The sequence below is a fragment of the Drosophila montana genome, unplaced genomic scaffold (assembly GCF_035044405.1).
Source record: "Drosophila montana isolate Dmon_TW-CO22-7 unplaced genomic scaffold, ASM3504440v1 contig_402_1, whole genome shotgun sequence".
In the NCBI taxonomy this organism is placed as follows: domain Eukaryota; kingdom Metazoa; phylum Arthropoda; class Insecta; order Diptera; family Drosophilidae; genus Drosophila; species Drosophila montana.
In genome coordinates this window covers 4328299-4349521 of record NW_026998739.1, presented here as the reverse complement: position 1 = coordinate 4349521, position 21223 = coordinate 4328299, and the positions used below count along the sequence as shown (strand labels likewise).

The following is a 21223-nucleotide window of genomic DNA, read 5'->3' as shown; positions in this document are numbered from 1 at the left end:
AAGGGCGCTACAATTTGAGGCATGCAGGGTTGACTAAGACTTATTGACCGTAATAATTTATGTTCTATACTCAAAAACATAATTTAAAAATAAATGAATGACAATTTATAATATTAATAATAATGATAATACTAATGATAATACTAATGATAATAATAATAATAATAATAATAATAATGATAATACTAATGATGATCAAATTAATAATCAAAATAATAAAAATAAGAATAATGAAAATAAAAATTATAAGAATAATAATAATAATGATAATAATGTCAATGATAAAAATAATAAATATAATAATTATGATAGTAATAAAAAAAGTGATTTTACAGTACAATGAAAATGTAAGTCCATTCGCCGAATAAAAGTGTCTCCTTTAAATTGATATGCCAATTTAAACCAATTTTCCAAAATTTCATATTTGCGACCTAAAATATTTAATATGTATGTTTGTCATTATTTCCATTAGACAATAGTCTATATTTTTATCCTTTTTAAATTTTATGTCCGTAATCACGTACTCATCTAAAATGTAAAGATATTAATAACAGAATAATTATATTATTTTATATAATTATGTTTTTATATATTTAAATGTATATTGTTGTTGTTTGATATGCATTATGTCTTTAAAATACAACAACAGTTTATAAATAATTTTGTTAAATAACAATTTTAAATGAAAAATTCAAATTTCGGAGTCTGTCAAATAATGCTCCACTTAGAAAAGTTGTATAGCCTCACAAAAGTCTAGGTAGCGTATGCTATTGGGGATAGGAAATGCCATATGCATGATATATGTATGCATTTACTTCTATGTGTGTTACTATGCGTGTGTATGTGTGTGTGTGCGTGAGATTATTATGTACGTGTATGCGTCGAGAAATTCGCAATGGCGTTTTCTGGGCTGGCACTGGCTGGTTGTTGTTGGTATGTTGATAGGGGTTGATTTACTGACTCGCATCTAAATTGAAATGACTTTTGTGACATTGTGTATTGGTTGCACACACACACACACATACACACGCACACGCACACATATATATATAACTTGTCACATATATAGAGAGTATTATGAGTAGGCAGGAGGCGGCTTAGCGGACAACGTCTTATATATGATTACGTTTTGTGGGTGGAGTCTTGTAAATCGGAGTTCAGCATAAGCGACTGGACCTTAGCCACGCGGCGGCTATTACACAGCCCATTTAGTTGCCTGTGGTTATATAGTCGCATCCACCTCTCCATACACTAACCGAAACTGTGCACTCACACACACGCACACATATGAGAGTAGAGCCGTCGTTTCGATACAATCCTGTGGTTATATTAACCAGTCAGAATGCAAAGTCATTTGCCAACGTTGGCGTTAACTACCTAACTCGTACCCAGCTACCAGCTGCCCCACCTCCTTCCTCCTGGCATCAGTTCAGGTTGTGCCCCATCAACATGCACGCATACACACACACACACACATACACATGCCAAATTTGCGGCATCAAGAAGTCGCATTTTTTCTATGCCCCAAAACTCCCAGACTTCCGCTCGCTCCACTTTGCCAGCGAACCTGCTCGCTTTTCATTGTGTGCGTGTGCCACTTGGCCACGCCTCTTTAGCAGAAAAACTCACCACTTTGTCAGTTATAGCGCATGCGCTCTGCCCTCACTTCGAAAATTGTTCGAAAATAATTCGAAACACAGCAAGCGTACGAATTGCTGTCATCTTTTCTCGGCTAACCCTACAGCATTTTATAGCTGTATAGCTCATTCCTTTCGAACACCTTAAACAAATCAGAAGTGTTGTCTACAAACACAAAATTTTTTTTTTTGTTTTGTTATTTTGTCTTACTGAAAAATAGCGCCCCGATTTGCCGGCTTGTGAGACAAAATCTAAACAGGTGAGCTAATATATAAACATATGTCAGATTTTCGCATTTACCATTATCTACGTCGCCGAATCCACTTAGCAACTATGGATGGAAATAAGGCTTTTAAAATTCCCAGCCAATTTGGTTTTGGAAATGGATCGTGCTTCAACTGCCCGAATGGTAACTGTCCCCGCATGGATGGACCGGGCCAGCCGTCATGTTGCCCTGGTGGCAATTGCTGTCCCGGTGGCTATTGCATGCGTGATAGGAACGCCGGGCAGCCGTCTTGGCATGTAAACAATGGACGTGAGCATTAAAGAGCTTGACGCTTCCATATCCGGCAAATCGGCGCGTGATTTCAATCGTATGATTCCAGAATCGCGAACTAATTACTAACACCTCTCTCCCACCGGATGGTTTTATTTTGTATACAATGTGATGCATTGAAGGCATGACACCACACAAATAAATAGATGGTCCTCTTCTTGGAGAAAGATACAACAACAAAGCTACTGCTAAGACTGTTATATTTTTGGGGAATAGAAGGGAATTTAAGAGATCTGCGTGCATGTAGGCTGCATTGGTCTGTCTGAATGTAAAAGTGTGGGTGATTCCGTTATTGTGCGAGAGCGTTAAGCATTGTGGATAGAGAGCGCAAGAGTTGTATAATAGTTTAATTGCCTTAACTGCGTATGCCAGCCTAGCCTAGTTGCCTGCTTAGGAGTATGAGGCAATTTAGTCTGTGCGCGTCTTCTCTGTTGAACAGTCAAATCTTTTGCGCGTGCGTGTGAATTGTTCAATTTTTTTATTAAGCTAGCGTTTAATGCAAATTTGCAATTTGGGCCTCTTATTCTTTCCGCATCCACCCTCCATGTTCTACAATAAGCAATGAGTAAAAGAGGCGTGCAATTATTACTGCTGTTTTTGCAGAATAGAACAAAAACGAAAATGGCGCGCATTTTCTGAGTGGAAGCGAGAGAGCAGCAGCTGGTATAGAATAATATCTGTCTCTGTCTATCGTGCACGCAATTGACTTTGTGCTTTTGATCCTGTTTTGAATGCGAGAGCGCCTATGCAATGAGAGAGCATTTTTGTAATCCAATTCGCTCTCTGGTTATTGCCGGCTTAGCTTACGCGCCAGCTTAATGAGATAATCTAGTCTGTGCGCGTCTGCTTAATAAAACGGCCGAGTCTTGTGTGTGTGTAAAATCGTTTTTTTTTAATAAGCTGGTATAATTAGCAGTTATGTTGTTGTTTCATATATTAAATGTATCAATACATCGGTTTATACTCATATGTACTTATGTATATCAAAATATTTAATGTGTGGGCTCAAATTCTTTGCGTTGAGCTTTTTCTGCGAAAAATGGCGCAATTTGAGCTTATCGCCTGGAAAGAAGAAGAATAAAGATGAGAGAGTGAGAGTATTGTGAAGCTTTTCTTATAAAACCAGCTGCAACTACTTACTATAAAGGGGATTCATCTTTTTTAAATAGGTAATAAATTTCTTATAATTTTTTTAACTTAAACCTGAAATAAAACAAGTGGGTTTTTAACATTATTCATTTTATTAAATCGTATTTTGCTTTTTCGCATATGTTCTTATGACACGAACTAACAATTAATATATATATAATTTTTTTTTTATATGGTTTATAATAGTTATTTGGGTTCGTTTTATTCTTGTGTTTTCTTTTTGCTATGGTGTTATTTTCTGTTGGACTTAATTGGCTAGGGTTCCTCCATTCGTATAATTGTTCTTCGTGCTCTTTCTTTGAAATGTAAGAATTTCGGTCTTAGTCTTTGGATAGTTCTTGAAATGTGTGTCTTTAGTTGTAGAATGTGCTGATTTTTCCTTCTATTCCGTGCTTCAAGTCTTTTGAAAATGTACTTAATTGTTTTCGGTCTCCCATGCAAGAGATGGGAGTTTATATTGTTTTAATTGAATAATTTGTGTATATAGCTGTCACATGTATATAATATTTGTAAATTATTATCAATGCAACATGTAGATGCTCTACAAAATACCGAATATCTTTTTAATTACCACTACGACCATTTTATTTATCTAATGTTTATTTCATCTAAATATTATTTATTGTTTGCTTCGTTATTTGTCTTTTATATATACAAAGATTTTAGTTAAGAGTTTAATGTCATGAGTTATTTAAATCAAAAAGAAAAGAAAGACAAAGTTTTCTACTTAGAAAATTCAAGAATGGGATAGTTCAGAAAGTTGAAAATGTTAAGATAAATCAATAATAATTGAAATGAAAAACTTTTGATAGCATAAATTAATATTTACTACATTTTTATATAACTTTAGCGTATTTCTTTTAAGATTCCATTTAGTTAATTTGCAATTTTCAATATTGCTTTAAATTACGGACCCATTTAATACATCAACATTTATCATTGCTTTTTAGTTAATTGTTTTTATTCGTTCGAAAGTGTCTTTTATTTAATACTCGGCTTAAGTAGTTACTTTTTCATTATTTATTTCATTTATTTTGTTGTATATGTGTACAAATATTTAGTGTGAGGTTCGAGTGTTGTGTGTGCTAATTAGGTGTTCTGTTTGCCCAGTAAAATGCTGTCTCCAAATTTGGTTGGTTATATATTCACTAGAAAATTGTTTAAAGTTCACTTTTGTAATTGATATAACTGGCGGTGCTTGTTTGCATTATTTGGTAAGCTAATTATTGATTTGGGTTCTGTGTGTGTGTGTTTTGATACTACGTACATTCCCTATACAATTATTTAATTAATGTTTCTTTAAATAACAATATTTATTGTGCGCTTGTCGCATCGCTAAGCAGCTTTAATACATGCACAAAAATTCAGATGCTACTACACTCACACAAATGTTTATAATTTATATAATTACACAATTTAATTACTTTACTACAAATTGTCAATGATTGTGGCGTATAAGCAATATTTATATTGTTTTATTCGGTGTATAATAAATAGTATAAATTAGGTATCAAATAATATTGCAACACTTTTTTTTGTATAATTAAAAAATATTTAAAATCATATAATAACAGCCTTTGGTTGTTTTTAGCGCAACACATAGTATTTTTTTTTTTTGGTTAAAGATATTAAAAATTAATATAAAATTATACAATATAAATAAATAAGTAGTAGTATTTAAATGAATGCCCCTAACGTCTTTTAACAGTTACGGTATTGTGTAAGGTATAAAGTAAACTCCGGTTATTACAATTCGTTATTAATTGTCCAGGGAATTCGTGCGCAGCTGACTATAGCAGGCCTGGCATACCCTTACGGGCTTCAGAATGCGCAAACGCGATATTTCCGACTCGAAGCGACTGCACTTGTTGCAAAAGACCTGGCCACAGTTGCGGCAATGATGCTTCCGTTCATACAGTGTAAATCTGAATAGAAATGAGATATATCAAAAAATGTAAAAAGCTCAAATTGAGAGTTCTCATCTAGGAGATGCCATGACCCGTATTGTATCTAAATACAAAATGCTGGGTCTCTAGCTCTTAAATTTGATTAGAATACAGAAAAAACCATAGCCAACATATTGATATTTATCAATTTCGGGCGGAGTTTTGATTCATTTTGACTAAAACATGATCTGCGTTTGGTAATCCAAATATGATCACAATATATCTAAAAGTCTCTGAACCGACAATACCCGATCGATTCGATTACTCATGCTGGCCATAAACAACTCTGTGAGATCGTAGATTACCTCCCTTGTGCCTTCTACATAGAATGCTAAACATCAATATACTCTCTTTTTACACTTTGTCAATGGGTATTGGCTATTAACGAACTGAACCCTCAACTTACTTCACATGACATTTGACACACTGATCGGCAACTTCATCCTTTAGCCAATGATCGGCTACGCCACGACCCGGCTGCTCCGTAACGCTCCATGAGAAAATGCGACCACGTGTATCACCTGTAATAAACAAGTTTAAATGATGAACATTTATATTTTGATATCGTCAGTTCAATTTTTCGCTGGCACACTCACCCACATATAGTATTTTATGATCTTTGGACACCGTCAGGGCTGTTATGCTAGCCGGTTCGGCATTATCTTTGCGATCATAGGCCGTATGCATGGTTAGCTTTGATCTGAACATTAATTGACGCTGCCATTTAAAGCCTGGGGGTTATAGGTAAAATTTGTGTTAATGCCAAGCGTTTGGATATGATGGATAAAAATGTTTGCCAATGTTGAGAGAGGTTAAGAAATCGAGTTTAAGCACCTTTTCGAAGCGCCTGCTCGCCACGATATCTGTCATTGTCCAGCAGAACGAAGCCGTCCGTTAAACTGGTATCGGATTTGCTAGGACGAATGGTGTGCTCCTCTGTAAACGATATAAATTCAACATTAGAAACTATGAACAAAAAGACTCTATTCGGCATGCCGAATAAATAAATACCCTTGAATAGATGTAGAGAGAAATCGTAATTGCAAAGTTTGGTGAAGATATCAGAAAATACAAAAACACTTTCTATATACAAACTAATTTGAACTATTCGTAGAGCGGTATGATATAATAGCCTGATATTTATTAGATTGGGTTTATTCGCGTAAGGCATTGTAGGACTTGAAAACGAAGAGAAAGTTTTTTATACAAGATAGACCGATTGTTCCGGTGGCAGCTATGTGATATGATGATTCGATCCATTTAGTTCATAATGACAGCTTTAAAATTGAGACTAGTCTGCATGGAAACAGACAGACGGACAGAAATACATAGATATATCGACACACCTGTTGATACTCCTCACGAATAAATATACATATATATATATATATATAGATCTACTTTATGCAGTCGGAAATGTCTCCATCTATGCACATTTCACGATAAAACTATATTCAGACACAGCTATATCGACTAAGCTTGTAACACTCATCAATATATACATACATATATAATAGTCTGATATTTATATAAATATATCACATAACCAGTCACACTTTTGCCCTCACCCTCGTTCGTTTTGTGCTCGGAGCTGCTGCTGGGGCCCTCCACCGTGGCCGATTTCATTTCATGCAACGATTTCGCCCCACTTATGGAGCTCTTTCTACGCTCAGTCGAGGGTTCCACTTTAATAGTTGCTGCTTCCGCAGATTTGCTGGACTCATTGCTGTGCTGTGAGGCCTCTGAAATGCTGCTCTCCGAGGCGGATTTCACAATCTCTGTAAAGTGTGTTTAAGTTATAGTTGATATTTCAATGGAGTTCATAGTTGTGATAAACTAACCATTCTCCGGTTCCGGCTGAGAGAGGCTCTTCATCTGCTTGAAAATGTTCATTTTGGTCGACTTGTTGTTGGAGTCATCTACGGAGCCAGCGTCGGGTTTGTCCTGCGAGTTAACTTCCACGCCGCGCTTGAGCTTGCGATCAATGGGCACTTGAATGTGCTCCAGTGACCACATCTAGAAAAATAACATTGTTTAAGTTGCATAAAGTATATATCGACTCGTGTCACTCACCCGGACAACACCATCTGTGGAGCCCGTCATGACCACATTTTGTTGGTCCCATTCGCGAATTTGTGAGAAGGCAACACAAAGTATTTGCTGCATGCGATCGGCGCTGCCCACACACGTGTTGACCATAGCCAGGGCATCGCCATTGATCGACCACACGTGCAGCCAGGTGGCCGAGCAGGTGGCAATTTCGCCAGTTAGCTCGTTAACGGCCACAGCGGACACAACGCCCGCGTGTCCGCGCAATTGACGCACGAATATAAATCGAGACATGTCCCAGACGATTGCGGTGCCATCGCGCGAGCCGGAGACAATGACATTGTAGGCAGCACTGGCCGCCAGACATGTCACCGCATCCGTGTGGCCGTGCAATTGTTGCTTCACGCTGAGACTCTTCCGATTTGCATCGAACTTCCAAATGGTCACCACTGAACTGGTGCCGGCTGTGACAATCATTTTGGCATTGGGGCAGGCGCAGGTCAGTATCTCGCCCGAATTCTGGGCCGCCGCCTCGGACACAAAGGAAGCACGATCCGTATCGTAGAGGCCCACGCGCAGCGAATGATCGGCAAAGCCCCAGGCAATGTATTTGGTATACGATGGCGGCATCATCACCTTGTTCTGCTCCACAGCAAATACCGTTTTGTCGGGTTGCAGTATTTGGCCCACCGGTCCTTTGAGCTCCTTGATGGGCTGTAGACTGGGCTTCAGATTGTCCAGATTGTGGAAGAACAGACGATCGGTTTGCAGCACTGTGCTGTTGCCCTGTATTAGTGCCGTGGGATCGATCAGTGCCGAGTGTCGCGAGTTGGCCATTTTCTTGGCTGGATGCGCCTTCCTGAACAGCTGTTTTGGTATTTGGCCAAAGTTGTTGATAAAGCCAATAGTGGCATTCTTTTTAAGTGGATCATCAATGCTAAAAGATTAAATGTCGTTTAATAGATTCTTTCATGCTGCGCCTCTTAAACTCTTACTTGTAAATATCCACATTGCCCTCATAGAAGAGATGATGGAACACATTGACGGCATCCACAGCGGTCGGTCCTTGCTGTTTACATCCAAAGATTAAATCGATCCACTAAAAGGTTATTTTTAAATGTTTGCAAAGAAAAAAGTTTCTGTTAATAATGTTGCCTGTGTGCTATGTTTAACGGGCTAAGTTTAACTGCTCATTTTTTAAAAGTTAATTCTTTTTGGACTACTTCTGTTTGCCCTTTCTTGCTATTTTCATTATTTCAAGCTGCTCAGCTTAAGTTGATTGTGTTGATTGAATTTGATTTTTTTTTTTTTTTATTAATTTTTGGATGTTGGTAATGTATTTTTCAGTGTTATATTTAAGTGATGCTTAATGCCACTATAATTCTTCTTTTCGATCTTTTTCTAACCCTTCTCTTTGGTTCTTTGTGTTCTTACACATACACTAATTACTCTAAAGCTATATCAGTTTTACTATCTCTTATTTACTTTCAATCCAGCCCCCAAGTTTTGTTCCCTCAACTGACTCCTTTCCAAATATGATGCGCCTTTCTATGCGATTTTCAGGGTTTTGTTATGTTTTGTTTAAATAATTGAGCATTCTGGCAACTGATCTACGGGGACTTGCGTACAGTATATTTGGTTATTTAAATTAGAAATAGGTTTAAGTTTTCCTAAAATAATATTTTTTTTTTTTTTGCATTCTCGGAAGCTAATTTAAAATAATCAGTGAGATTCGCTTTTACAAGTATTCATTCCGACTTATAACAATATTAGCAAATTGTCTGTGTTCAAGCTTACCAAATGCAAATTTTGGCTAACATAATCGCATTCCAAAGCACTACGATGCAGCCGAATAAACTCCCTTGGATCCTGTTTGGCCCATGGTGGTAAAATGACGTGGTTCAAGGTTTCACCATTTTGCTTGGTGCCCAGATCAAAGTTGTTAAAGTTGCTAAGGAATTCGGGCAAATAGAAGAACTCGGGTATTAGCTCCTTAACATCAGCCATATTCAGCTTGGAGGCCGATAGCCAGGCCTCCTTGATGCTGTGGAACATGCGATCCGCCAAATCGAAGTGGCCGCCTTGCAGCTTGAGGAATGGCTGCGCGAAGGGCTCCAATCGCACCAGATACGAGCACACAATCATGGCCGAGCTGTAATGTGTGCCATAGTGATAGGGCGGGGTTTCGCCATGCGGATCGTCCCATTCCTTGAAGCGCTTCTGGAACTGCTCCAAGCGCTCATCCGACTGTGCGCCCATGGGACGCGAGAAGTCGCGGAATGTTTTGGGATTCGTAAAGTCCAACTCCTCCGAATCGTAATCGGCCAGTATCCAGGGAAATACTGGATACTGCATGAGATCGTTGTAGCTGCGTCCGGCGAGCGTATTCAAATGCATCAGATACTGAAAGTTTGAGATCTCGCCACGTACCCAGCGCTGGGTAACCGACGTTTCACCAATCAAACCGCTAAACAGACCCGAGGTTTGCTCCACGCTGGCCGTGCGCTTCTGTCCAGCCACGGATTGCTGGGCATTGTCATTGAGAGCGGTGGCCAAGGCCAAAAATCGTTGGTTCACCTTGTTGCGCACCTTGCGCGGAAAGCTGAGCAAATAGTTGCGGCCATCCTCGGAGAAGACCTCCAATGCAATGGGCTGCAGCAGATAGCGACGCTTGTGCACCTCGCGTATCTCCTCGTAGGCGAACTTGGAGCACTGCCTCAGCTTGTGGCTGACGGCGCGCGATGTCGACGACGTCTGACCGCCCGAGTTGGGTATGATGGGCTCATAGGCACCCGGTGGTAGTGTGTCAATGTCGCGTATCTCTCTGTTCTTCAACAGCGTGAAGCCGTCCACAATATAGCAATGCTCCTTGCCGAACAGCAGCAGACCCTCGAAGGTGTCGAGGCCCTGAACGCGTGCACAGCGAAACATGAAGCTGATCTTCTCCTGTTCTTCGAGTAAACGCAAAAACGTTTCATTGTCGCTGGTCATTGAGGTGTCCTCTTCCTCTTCATCATCCTCCGGGGCATTGCCATCCAGCGATTCCTGCGGATATGGTGCACCATGTGCTAGCAATTTAGGCGAAATAGGCGGCGGTGGCGTCGATATTGAGCTGCTTGCCTCCAGCCTATGCGGATGTGCTGCCTCTAGTGAGGATTGCTGCTGCATGGCATGCTGCTCGGCTTCGGCCAAGATGCGCGGCTGTTGCTGGCCATGCAGAAAGTAGATTTTGCTATCCAAACTGGAGGCCACCTTATACTTGAGCTGCCGATTATCGGCTAGCTCCAGCTCAGGCCGATATGGATAGTGCAAATAGAATAGCTCATTGCGCATTGTCTTTTTCCGCATGCGGTGGGGTCCCTCCGTTGTGTCCATTACCCACTTGTCCAGTGAACAAGAGCCCGCCGGACCCCACAGGCCGCGTTCGCGCGTTAGCTCCGTTTCGGATTGCACCCAATCCTGGTAGACATAGCGCTGTGTGTGCTGCAGCATTTGCTGATATTGCTTGGTGCGCAACTCCAGCAGATCTTTAATCAGCTGCACGTGAATCCCTGTGCACTCGTAGGCCGATTCCCGGCTCATATTCGACTTGGTGCGCACCAGCTCATCCTTCTTCACCTTGCTGCGGCTGGCCAGACGCGTCAGTCCGCCGGTGACCTTTTGTATCTTGGATTGGATTTGATTGTGCAGCTCCCAGGGCACACGATAGGACGCTTTGCGTTCGGCATCCACATAATTGAACCAGAGCTTGGAGGCCAATTCCATGACCTGTTCGCGCGTGGTCTGCAGATCTGGCGCCTTCGAGCTGGCGGGTGGTGGGGTGAGCGATATCTTAAAGACTTCCTCAATGGCGGGCTTCTTGCACACATACAGCTCCTCCCAGACGCGAAAGGCGGCGCCCACAATTAGATTGCGACCCTATGGGAAAAGGCTTTTTAATAGAAAGTCCAAAGATATTAATCTTCCAACTTACCTGCAACTGATTGAGATCCTCGTCTTTGGGCTCTGCTGTCTCCGTCTGTGGATTCACATGCCAGGTCGTGTTGCGGCTTGTGGCCGGCTCCAAAATGATCTTCATGTCGGCGGTCAGCTGCATCAGGCAATAGGTGAGGCAGCCAATGAACTCCAGTTCGTGATTGCCGGCGCCAAAGATGAGCAAACGATGCTGAATGATTTTGTGCAGCGCCTCCAGGACGCTCATCTGTTCGGCTATGGAGTCGTCGGTGGGACGTGAGAGCAAAAATAGAATGCTTCGATTTAGTGAGTGATGGAGTTGTTCCAGCGACAATGAGGAGGCTCTGCGCTTGGCCTGTCCAATCAGCTTGATGATAAAGTCAAATATATCGTGGGGATTCCTCGTGAGGCAGCCCTGCCACAACTTGTCCACTATGCGCGCCGTCAGGTAGAACACATTAGGCGCAATGTGCTGTGTGTGGCTCTGGAGCAGTGGAACCAAAGGCAACGCCGCCTGCTCACCCACCAGCACATCGGCGGCCAGTAGATGATCCATCAGGGCAATGATGATCTGCGTCTGGTATTGCACCTGCAGTGGCAGTTCCGCTGTTTCCGGTGCAGCATCCAGCACAAGATCAATGACAGGTGTGCTCTTGCCATGCATGTTCAATCCCAAGGAATCCACAACGATTACGCGTAAAAAGTCTATGACGCACTTGCGCACCGGATGCGCTGTTAGCTTTGGCTGATTGTCCACAGCCGCGTGGAGAGTTTCTGGCGCTGGCAGCACAAAGCTGCTGCTGCCGGTGCCGTCGGTGGGCGTGGAGGTGCCACTATTTGGCTCCGAGTCGCCAGAACGTGAAACCTGCGGAAAGAGCACCGCAACCAGCGAGGTGACCACATCCCCGGCCATCATGACTGGCGTAAAATCGCTGAGATTCTGATAGAGGCTAAACAGCAGCTGGATGATCGTCTCCGGATGACTATGCAGCCAGGCGGCGCACTCGCCGCCATGCACAATGGCACGCACCATGGCCAGCAGCACACAGACGCCCTCGGGGCAGACGTTCAGCTTGGGCAGCTGCGTATTGGCCGAGACCGGGGCACCCCAGAGGAATGACCAGACGCGATCCAAATCGAATTTCGTATGCTCGGTGGCCAGCACCTTGACTGGCTGGCCCATTATCAATGCGGTCACCAGGAAATACAGCTCCGGCACGTCCAAATGATGTTGCATCAGCCACTCAAGCAACTGGAAACCTAAATAAATAAAGAAAATAATGAATTAATAAGCAGTAAAGAATCTTCCTACTGAGCAGAACTCTTATATAACTGCAAGGATCGGCTGGATGAATTAAAGGTTAAAAAAAGTGGGACTATGTATCAACTTTGCAGTTTTCAATACGCGCTCCTTTCGAAAATCTATATTTATCTTAATCTTATCTCAACAAAATATTAAACTTAATTAATAAATAAGAATTTGTGGGTCTTAGAATTATAAATTGGAGAATAGAATTATAAACAAATTTTTTTTATAAATTAATATTATAGTTGTATTTAATGTTAATCTTAATCTAAAAAATGTTTAATTTCTCAACTCACCAGGTATATTTAAAGCCGCCGTGCGCACCTCGCCCGCAATCTGTGTGGGCAAATGCTGTATAGTATTTTGGGGCGTGGCCACGATGACAGTGCCGGTGCCATTGCTGGGACGTTGATTGAGCTGCTGGGCGCCCAGGCCGAGCATTTTGCGCTGTGAAACCATTTCGGTGAAACGCAAATAGCCGCCATTGTGTGTGGCATCCCGGAAACGAACTAGAAAACTCTCATTTGCGCAGACCACGACCAGGATGCGCACCGTTATAATGACCGTGGTGAAGTGAACATGTGGCTGCATGAAGAGCAGCAGCCAGTCCATGCCGAGCGTCTTGGAAATGTCATCGCAGATGACATAGTTGACGGTGTTGCGCGGCGTAAAGAGCAGGCCGTGCAATAGCGAGAGACAGCGATTGCGCAAATAAATGTTCTGAGCGACACCATCCTGATCCTCAGCAGGCGGCTTCATGCTGGGAAACAGCACAGCACGCTCTACATGCGAGTCCTGTAGACGCGGCAATTTGGCGGCCACATACTGGCCAAAGAGCAGCAGATCCGTGTGCCTGGGCTGACCGCCCAGCAGCGTTTCGAGCAGATTGAAAAGAATCTCACGCGTCGAATGGTCCTGAATGCTTGTGATGATGTGCAGCAATTTGACCAGCAGCTGCAGGTCACGCATAATCTTCACATTCTGCTTCTTCTCATTGGACTCCACCACCAGCTCCAGCAAGTGCTCCAGCAGCGAACGCAACAGTCCATTTGGTGCATTATGCCAAATCTCCAGATCGCACAGCAGATCCTGAAACGCGGTCACATTCGGTATGGCCGACATGTCGTGCCCGCTGTTCACAGTGCCCACCAGGCCAAAGGTCAGGTGCAGAATGTGCGAGTTCAACAAGTGTTTCTTCTTTTTAAAGAACATGCCCAGCGTCTGATAGCAACGCTTCCGATCCATTTCCGCCTGTGCAGCACGATTGCTGCGCACCACACAGGTCAGCGCCTTGACGCCCGCGTACAGCGACTCCACATCCTGGGCCATGGCAATGATGCCCAGCAGCACATTGCAGCCGCCGACGGTGTCAATCATGGCCGAAACTGGATGCGGACTAAAGACGCGCACGCCCAAATAGCCAACAACAACGCCGCCCAGCGAGCGACCCGCCCCAGCCAAATGACCCGCCGAATTGTGGAGGATTCTATAAAAGAAACAGACAAGAAATTATGAACAGTATAGAGTGCATTCGTCATGGGATTACTCACTTGATGGGCGTGGCATTCTCATGGGAATTCATATTTAGCTGCTTGGCAATGCTCTTGTTATCCGCCCGACTGTACACTTTGCGTATCTTGACGAGCGTCAGCTTGGACACCGCCTTCGCGTTCAGGCCGAGCAGCACACGGTCTTCCGGCACCAGCGGAGCCAGTGGCTCCGCCTGCTTGCCCAGCTGTGGCGCCTGCAGCGAGCCCATATAGTGTGGTCCCAGCTGATAGATGGTCTGCACCGTCTGCTGCGTGAGCACATCCTCCAGCAGATGGCAGACGCCCTGTTTCCAGCACAGGCGCGAATAACGACGCCAAATGGGCGGTGTGCCAATGTAGCCAAAGATTTGTGTAGCCGATGTCAGATTGACGCTGCCCGCGCCTGGATGCTGGGCTATATAGTGCAGCTTTTGCGTATGCATGGGCACACCGTCCAGGTAGAGCGAGAGACTCGAATTCTTAAGCACGGCACGATTAAGCACCACAACCAGATTGTGCCATTGACCTTCGTGCAACAGATCTGGACACCAGATACGAGCAATGCCATCATCCGAACCCTCCGGTTCCCAGTCGCCAATGCCTGAAAGCAAAGTGGATATGCAAATGAAATTATAAAATCAAATATAGCAGCGAAAAACCTATTTAAAGCAGGTTCTCAAGCCAAGGATACGCTTCAGAGCAGGTATGCATTTATGTTTAACTTATGAAATATTTTTACCCAAATTTAGAAGACCTAATTAATGTTCGGCTTGGCCAGGTCAAAAGTTGCTAAAGCAAATAGCCTATTAGCTTTTCACCCATTTTCCGAGCATCAAAAAGTTGTTTTTTTTTTGTAAGCGTCGTAATAGTCTAAATGCCCTATCTGAAAATGTATGCTAATATCGTTACTGTTATATCTACCTCTGAAGATAGATTCTGACCAAAACTATAATTGCCATATACCCCATATAGCTAAAGCTTTTATCCATCATACCTCTCTGTACAAATCTACAGGGCATAACAAGCAGATACGATATGCTTGGGTTTAAACTAAAGCTGTGAATTCCTGTGATTTCTTTTGGAATTCAATTTATTTTGCAGTTCATCGATAAACATCTATAAATAGTAAATTATATCATAGCAAAAGCAAAGCAAAGTATTAACTCAATGCAGGTGATTCAGATTATAAAAAAGAATTCTTACTAATTCGATAAGAATGAAGTCAGTGATAAGAATGATGAGAAATCAGAAGAGTCAGTCATCATGTTTGTTCTTGCACTTACTTTTTCTGGGCGTTACGAGCGTCTCCTGTGTGGAAACGACAATAGCCTTGTCTTTAGCCGAGAGCAGTATGGACAAACATGCCAAATTTTCCTCGCGTGGATTGTGAATGGTGCGCACCAGCGTTAGGAGACGCACACAATGCGGATCTATCTTCGGATCGGAGAACTTTTCCACACAAAACCATGTGGAATAACTGAGCCCGGTTTGCGGTGGAAATATGCGATCACCGGCACCGATGCCGCCAATCGTATTCGCATCAATTGTCCCGCCCGCTGTGGCTGTGGCCTGTGGTGCCAGCGATGGCAAATAGAGGCAACCAAAGCCCTCGGCGGACATGTCCAGCTCCACGAAAGGCGGCAGCGTGCTGGAGCCATGGGCACGAAAATCGCGTGGCGTTGTCATTGAAACCAGCGTCTTGATGCGCGTCAACGGCACCGGACCACCTTGTCGATACGGCTGCTGTAGATCGATATCGGCGCAGCACAGCGGCTCGCCGAGGCGCAGAAATTGACGCAGTTCTGTCGGTTGCAGCGCCTGCGCCGCCAGACGTTCCAGTATATACTGCATGGGCACATGCAACGGATGCAGCTCCTCGGCCAGAGCGCAACGTGTCAGCCTTAGCAGCTGCTCGGCCAGCCCATGATCGCACATAATCTGCTGGTTGCGCTCGCTCCGCACCAGCGACTTGATGATCTCGCTGAGGTACACTTGCAGCTGTATGGCCTGCATAGGAGCCGCATCGTGCTGCACGCCGGGCAAAAGCTTCAGCATGCATATAACTACGCCGGGATGCACAATGCGCGGTTCGGGTGCCGGCTGTGTTAAATTTAACTGACTGGGATGCACTGGTGGCGCTAACTCCTTGCTGGGCGAGCGCGTATGTGGCGCCGACTCGCTGAAGAGCGTTATCACTCCGCTCAAATTTGGCGACTCAAAGTTGTCCAAGGCGATGCTGTAGAGCAGTCGAAATACCACACAGATGTAGGACAAGGAGCTGGGTATGTGCTCGTCGAAGCTGCAAGGAATAGTAGCTAAATTGTAGTGTGCCCTAAAAGAAAACTAAAGAAGACTCACCTGAAGCTCAGTATGTCGCCGCTGAATACGTCATGGTAGTACTTTAATAGCGTTTGTTGTGGCTCATAGCTGCCCGTGAAGTCCTGCAGTATTGTGCCGCTGCCAAAGCAGCCAAGCAGACGCAACGTGTCGCACAGCGAGCTATTGCAGATCTCCTGATGAAAGAACTTGGCATTTGCGGGCTCGAAACGCATGGCAGTGGCCAGCGTCTGGCAGACGATCTGCAGCAGCAAAATGAGATCCTGTTGGGCAATGTCCGGCTGTGGCTGAGCCATGCTGCCATCCAGCGAGACAAACACGCTGGTCAGATAGACAAAGCCGCCCACCTTGCGGAACACGGTGCGTGTGCGATGCGAATCCTTGAGGCAGCCCAACAGCATGTTTAGTATCTGGATTTTAAATTCCACCTGATGTGGACTAATGCTGTGCATTAATGAAAGTATATAGAGCATGTCATCATCTCCACCAGCGGAGAGTATCAGCTCCCGAACGATGCCTAGCGCCTGAGGACGGCAATGCTTATACTTGACCAGCTCGTGTACGCACTTGGCACCTCCATATTCGCGAAATAGTTGCGCATTGTTGCTGGCACCGCCGCCCAGCAGCATTGAGAGTGCCTCCAGCACATGTTTGCCTAGTGTGTCCAGCAGATCCTCCTGCTCCTCAGCGCCTGGCTGCACGACAAGCGAATCATCACCGTTGGTAATTCGTCGCACATGATCTGCATATCGATTTAGGCAGCTGACAAGGATCTCCAGTATGCCCACCTCGCGATAGACATCCTTGAAGACGCTGTTGTGGCGCAGAATGTTGAGCAGCGTCTTCAGGCACAGAATGCTGCAGGAGGTCGATTGATTGTGCTTGAGCAGCAGCGATAAGCTGATCAGCTCCTTGCAGGGCACAAAGTTCAACTGAAAGACTATAAACTCAAGCAGATCATAGAATTTCTCCTGTATTTGTGGACTCTTCTGGTGTATGCGTTCCGCAAAGCTGCTCAGTGTGTGCTCCGATTCGAGTATAAAATAATTGGCATTCTCCGAGTGATAAACACGCGAAATGGCGTCTAAGATCGTGCAGCACAGTGCAGGTGTTGTCGATCTCAGAAATACCGTTTGCAGCACCTGGAATGCATACACATTCCGTACGCACGTCTCCCGTGAGCTGGCCTGCGGCAGCTGGAAATTCTGTAGCTTAAAGGCCGTATTGAATTGCGCTGCCGGCGGACGGAGCTCGTAAAAGCCGCACATGCATAGCGATGAGATCATCAATACCAGGTTGCGTATAGCTGCCTGGATTTCCAATGTTTGACTGCGCGCATTGTCGAATCTGTCAAACATGAAGATTTGTAGATTACAGGATATTATTATTATTATTATTATGAATTCACTCACTTGAGCAAAAAGTCACTGAGAAACACGTAGCCCTGGGAGGCGCGAAAGTCGTCCATTAGTATCTGGGATACTTGACTAGAATCCTTGAGGAAGCAAAAGACGGTGACAAACATTTCGACTATTTCCAGCGGATTGCCAAACGTCAAACGTTGCATGTTGTCCACGCACAGCGCCATGCAGCCCTTGGCTAGAATTATGGGATCGAGTTTAAATATTTTAAAGTTCAGCTTTTTTTAAAATCTATATAAATATATGCTCACAATGTATATAGGTAACAACGGCATCGGTTAAACCGTGCCTCGAGATGGTGGTCAGTATTTCGGCTGCGTTCTTGCGCCACACAATATTTTGCATGGGGCAGGGTGAGGTGATGGCGGAAAACAATAGCGTTAGATCATCCATGCGAGCCAGCTCCTCAGCTGGATATGGATAGGAGCACAGTTTCACGAGCAGCTGCACAAAAACCTTTTGCAATAATGTGCGACGCTCATGGGCATTAAAATCACTGGCACTGGCACCTTCAGCCGGCGGCTCATCGTCCTCCACTTGGGGCAGGTCAAAGAACAAATACAAACACTTGACTAACGTTGAGGGCACCGATGCAGCTGTCATCACCTAAAATTAGGGGTATTTGGAGAGGGAGTTAAACCCTATATCATAATTATAATAATGCTAGAAGCGTGTATGCCTCAAGAATAGGATGGATCCTGAGCGAATGATACTCTCTTTGATCTGTTGATTCATTACGAATAATCCAAGAATTATATTTTTGTCTTCCTCAGACTTTAACAAGTTGAGAAATATCTGACATGTAGGATCTACAATTTTTTATTAAAAGCATTTGATATTGAATACATACAGTATACAGTCCCAGTCCCCTATATCTAGCGTATTATATATTAGATAAAAATACAGCAGCGATTATAGTGCTAATATACATATATAAAGCTATAAAGTTCTTAAATGGTTGACATTCAAGTAAGGCCAGCTAACGAATGATAAGTATAGAGGTCACTTTAATATCTCTCCTATACACTCATAAAAATATCTATAGTTTCGTATATATACACATGTGAATATCTCTAGAAGACAAATATATCAAAAAGAGAAAGGCTATCTTTGACACGCCGAAGATTAAATTCCCTTGTAGACATATATCTAAGTGCTTTAATAAGAAAAATTAATTTCCGTCCGATTGTTCCTATTGGGAGCTATATAGTCACCCAATTTGAAGCAGATTAGCATATATATTATGTCAAGATATCTGTTTATGCAAAAAATAACTTTTCGACCGCTTCTTTCTTGGGAGCTATGACTGTGACTATGACTATATCGACTCGGCTGTTGATACTGATTAAGAATATATATACTTTATCGGGTTACTTCTACAAGGGCATAAAAAACAAATGAGATGTGCATGCATGTAAAGCTTGCTTTTGGAACATAAAGCTTCAGATCATAGAGTTCAGTTGTGTATAAATATATGTATTTCAAGCTAACCTGTATGAGCGAGACATCGCCATTGGCCAAGAGATTCAGTGTGGCCAACAGCAGCCAACCGCTGCTGGTATCCTCCGTTGTTTCCACCTCGAGAAACTTGACAATCGCTATGGAGGCAGCCTCTGTGCTTTGATTCGATGCACGTTTACGTATCTCGCTCACCATCAGGCGGGACACCTGCTGACAGAAGGCAACCACGTCCCAGAATTTTTCGCTCATATCGTTAGCAGGGCTGCTGCTAAACACCTGCGAAGCCATAAAAACAGCACAGTAATTAGTTGACATATTTAAAAAAATATATTGAAATATTTCAGTAAATTCCACAAACCTTGCAAAATAGTGGGAGCATCTCATAGAGTTTGCCATCCCGTTCGTTTTCGCTGAGCGGCTCCTTGGGATGCGTGTACTCGTTGAAGAGCTTTTTCAGTGTGGCCAGGCTCATTTGTATGCGTGCATCTAGCAGTGCTTCCTCGCCGGTGCGTCCATTCGCAGCGCTGGTACTGGGGCTGGCATTGCTGCTGCTGCTGCTGCTCGATGCGCTGCCGCTGCTAGCGCTGGCCGCGCCGCGCAGCTTTCGCATAACGTTCATAGCTGTTGTTGTTGACTTCGCTGCTGCTGCTGCTGCTGGTGTTCAAACTGCAAATGCGCAAAACAAATTGAATTACTTAAACGGCTGAAAAATAATCACATCATCCAGCGTCCACTTGACATTCTACATTCTATTGCTTTGCTGCCAACAGTCGCAGCCGCATTAATTAACGACTCCGTTAACGCTGTGATTCACCGATCGAGCTTGGCAAGTTGTCTTCCACAATTGTTATCGTAGTTGTTGTCTTTGTTGTTTTTGCTTTTCAAAATTCATTGTTTTTTAAGGCGTAATGTTTATACACGACGCGCCCATCGAAGTGAACGAACGTGCGAACGAACGTTCGCCTCTGTGTTTGAACTGTCTGTGAGTGTGTGTGTGTGTGTGTGTGTGAATAAATGCTTAAGCGTGGGCGAAGCGCCTTGTTGTTGCCAGTTCAATGGGGTTAAGTGAACTAAATGCCGCTGCTTTGGCAGCTTTTCAATAAATCATAAAAACAAATATTTACACTTATTGCACAAACAATAACTGTAACAGCTGTTTGCCGTTTACTTTTGCTTTGCACTCTTATCTCTTTTTGCTACTGTTCACAACCTGCTGCCAACGCATTTGGGGCATGAGTTGCAACTGAAACCAACGACTGCTCTTTTTTTCGCGTTTTCCCCATTCCACACGCTTTCGTTGCGCGCTCTTTGTTTTGCTCGTGTCAATCGCGCTGCTACGACAATTTTTATTGATTTTTCTGCTCTCTCGCGCTCTCTCCGTCCAGCGGAGCACCATTGCTCGGGCAGAAAGTTGAAAATTTTCACAAACATTTTTCACCTAGTTTTCACATGATTTGACACTTACTTTTTATGCACATATCAAGCATGGTTTTTGTTTTGCGTTTTTCATTAGTTTTCGTAATTAATTCGTTTGTTTTTCCATTGAAAAATACGTTTTGTTGCACACGAACGAACTGAAGTTCAATAAAGGAGAACGATATTTACGTGACTTGTTAGAGGTGGCACAAACTATCGCACGTAACGGATGTAGAGTCACGATATTTATTTAAAAATATATTTTACATGAATTATTAATACATATGCAAATTATTTACATCTACACCATTTTAATTGTATTATTGCGAAAGGGCTTTTGTTTATATTTCCCACAACGTGTCTATTTGAACGCTTAAAATAAATATCACTTCACGGCTCATCACTGTTGTCAGATGTCTGTGTTGCAAAACGGCGCACATTGCTCTCTCCGAGTGGGCTGC

At 43.5% G+C, this 21223-nt stretch overlaps 1 protein-coding gene and 1 long non-coding RNA gene across 2 annotated transcripts; one reads left to right on the top strand and one right to left on the bottom strand.

The window, feature by feature from the left end:
* The first annotated feature begins 1710 nt into the window (after positions 1 to 1710).
* LOC135439415 (uncharacterized) lies at positions 1711 to 2375 on the top strand. Its single transcript, XR_010438052.1, has 2 exons — positions 1711 to 1897; positions 1967 to 2375. It is a non-coding gene; the product is annotated as an uncharacterized LOC135439415 (long non-coding RNA).
* Positions 2376 to 4352: 1977 nt separating this feature from the next.
* On the bottom strand, positions 4353 to 20940 carry bchs (WD repeat and FYVE domain containing 3 bchs). The gene is made up of 19 exons (XM_064698204.1): positions 20812 to 20940; positions 19705 to 20012; positions 19377 to 19622; positions 18137 to 18491; positions 17877 to 18063; positions 16486 to 17811; positions 15411 to 16426; positions 14149 to 14728; positions 12895 to 14084; positions 11312 to 12552; positions 9136 to 11256; positions 8334 to 8437; positions 7363 to 8275; positions 7131 to 7305; positions 6858 to 7067; positions 6124 to 6225; positions 5886 to 6020; positions 5696 to 5810; positions 4353 to 5268 (listed from the first exon to the last, which is right to left on the bottom strand). The coding sequence occupies exons 2-19, from the start codon at positions 19963 to 19965 to the stop codon at positions 5103 to 5105; spliced, it is 10443 nt and encodes a 3480-aa protein (XP_064554274.1). The 5' UTR covers positions 19966 to 20012; positions 20812 to 20940; the 3' UTR covers positions 4353 to 5102.
* Between the last annotated feature and the right edge of the window lie 283 nt (positions 20941 to 21223).

Excerpts from the sequence above, each read along its gene's own strand:
- bchs (XM_064698204.1), bottom strand. The coding sequence starts at position 19,965 with ATGAACGTTATGCGAAAGCTGCGCGGCGCGGCCAGCGCTAGCAGCGGC. Across the intron at positions 7,306-7,362 it reads CCACAGATGGTGTTGTCCGG|ATGTGGTCACTGGAGCACAT; the intron begins GTGAGTGACACG and ends TTATTTTTCTAG. Across the intron at positions 6,021-6,123 it reads CGAGCAGGCGCTTCGAAAAG|GCTTTAAATGGCAGCGTCAA; the intron begins GTGCTTAAACTC and ends TATAACCCCCAG.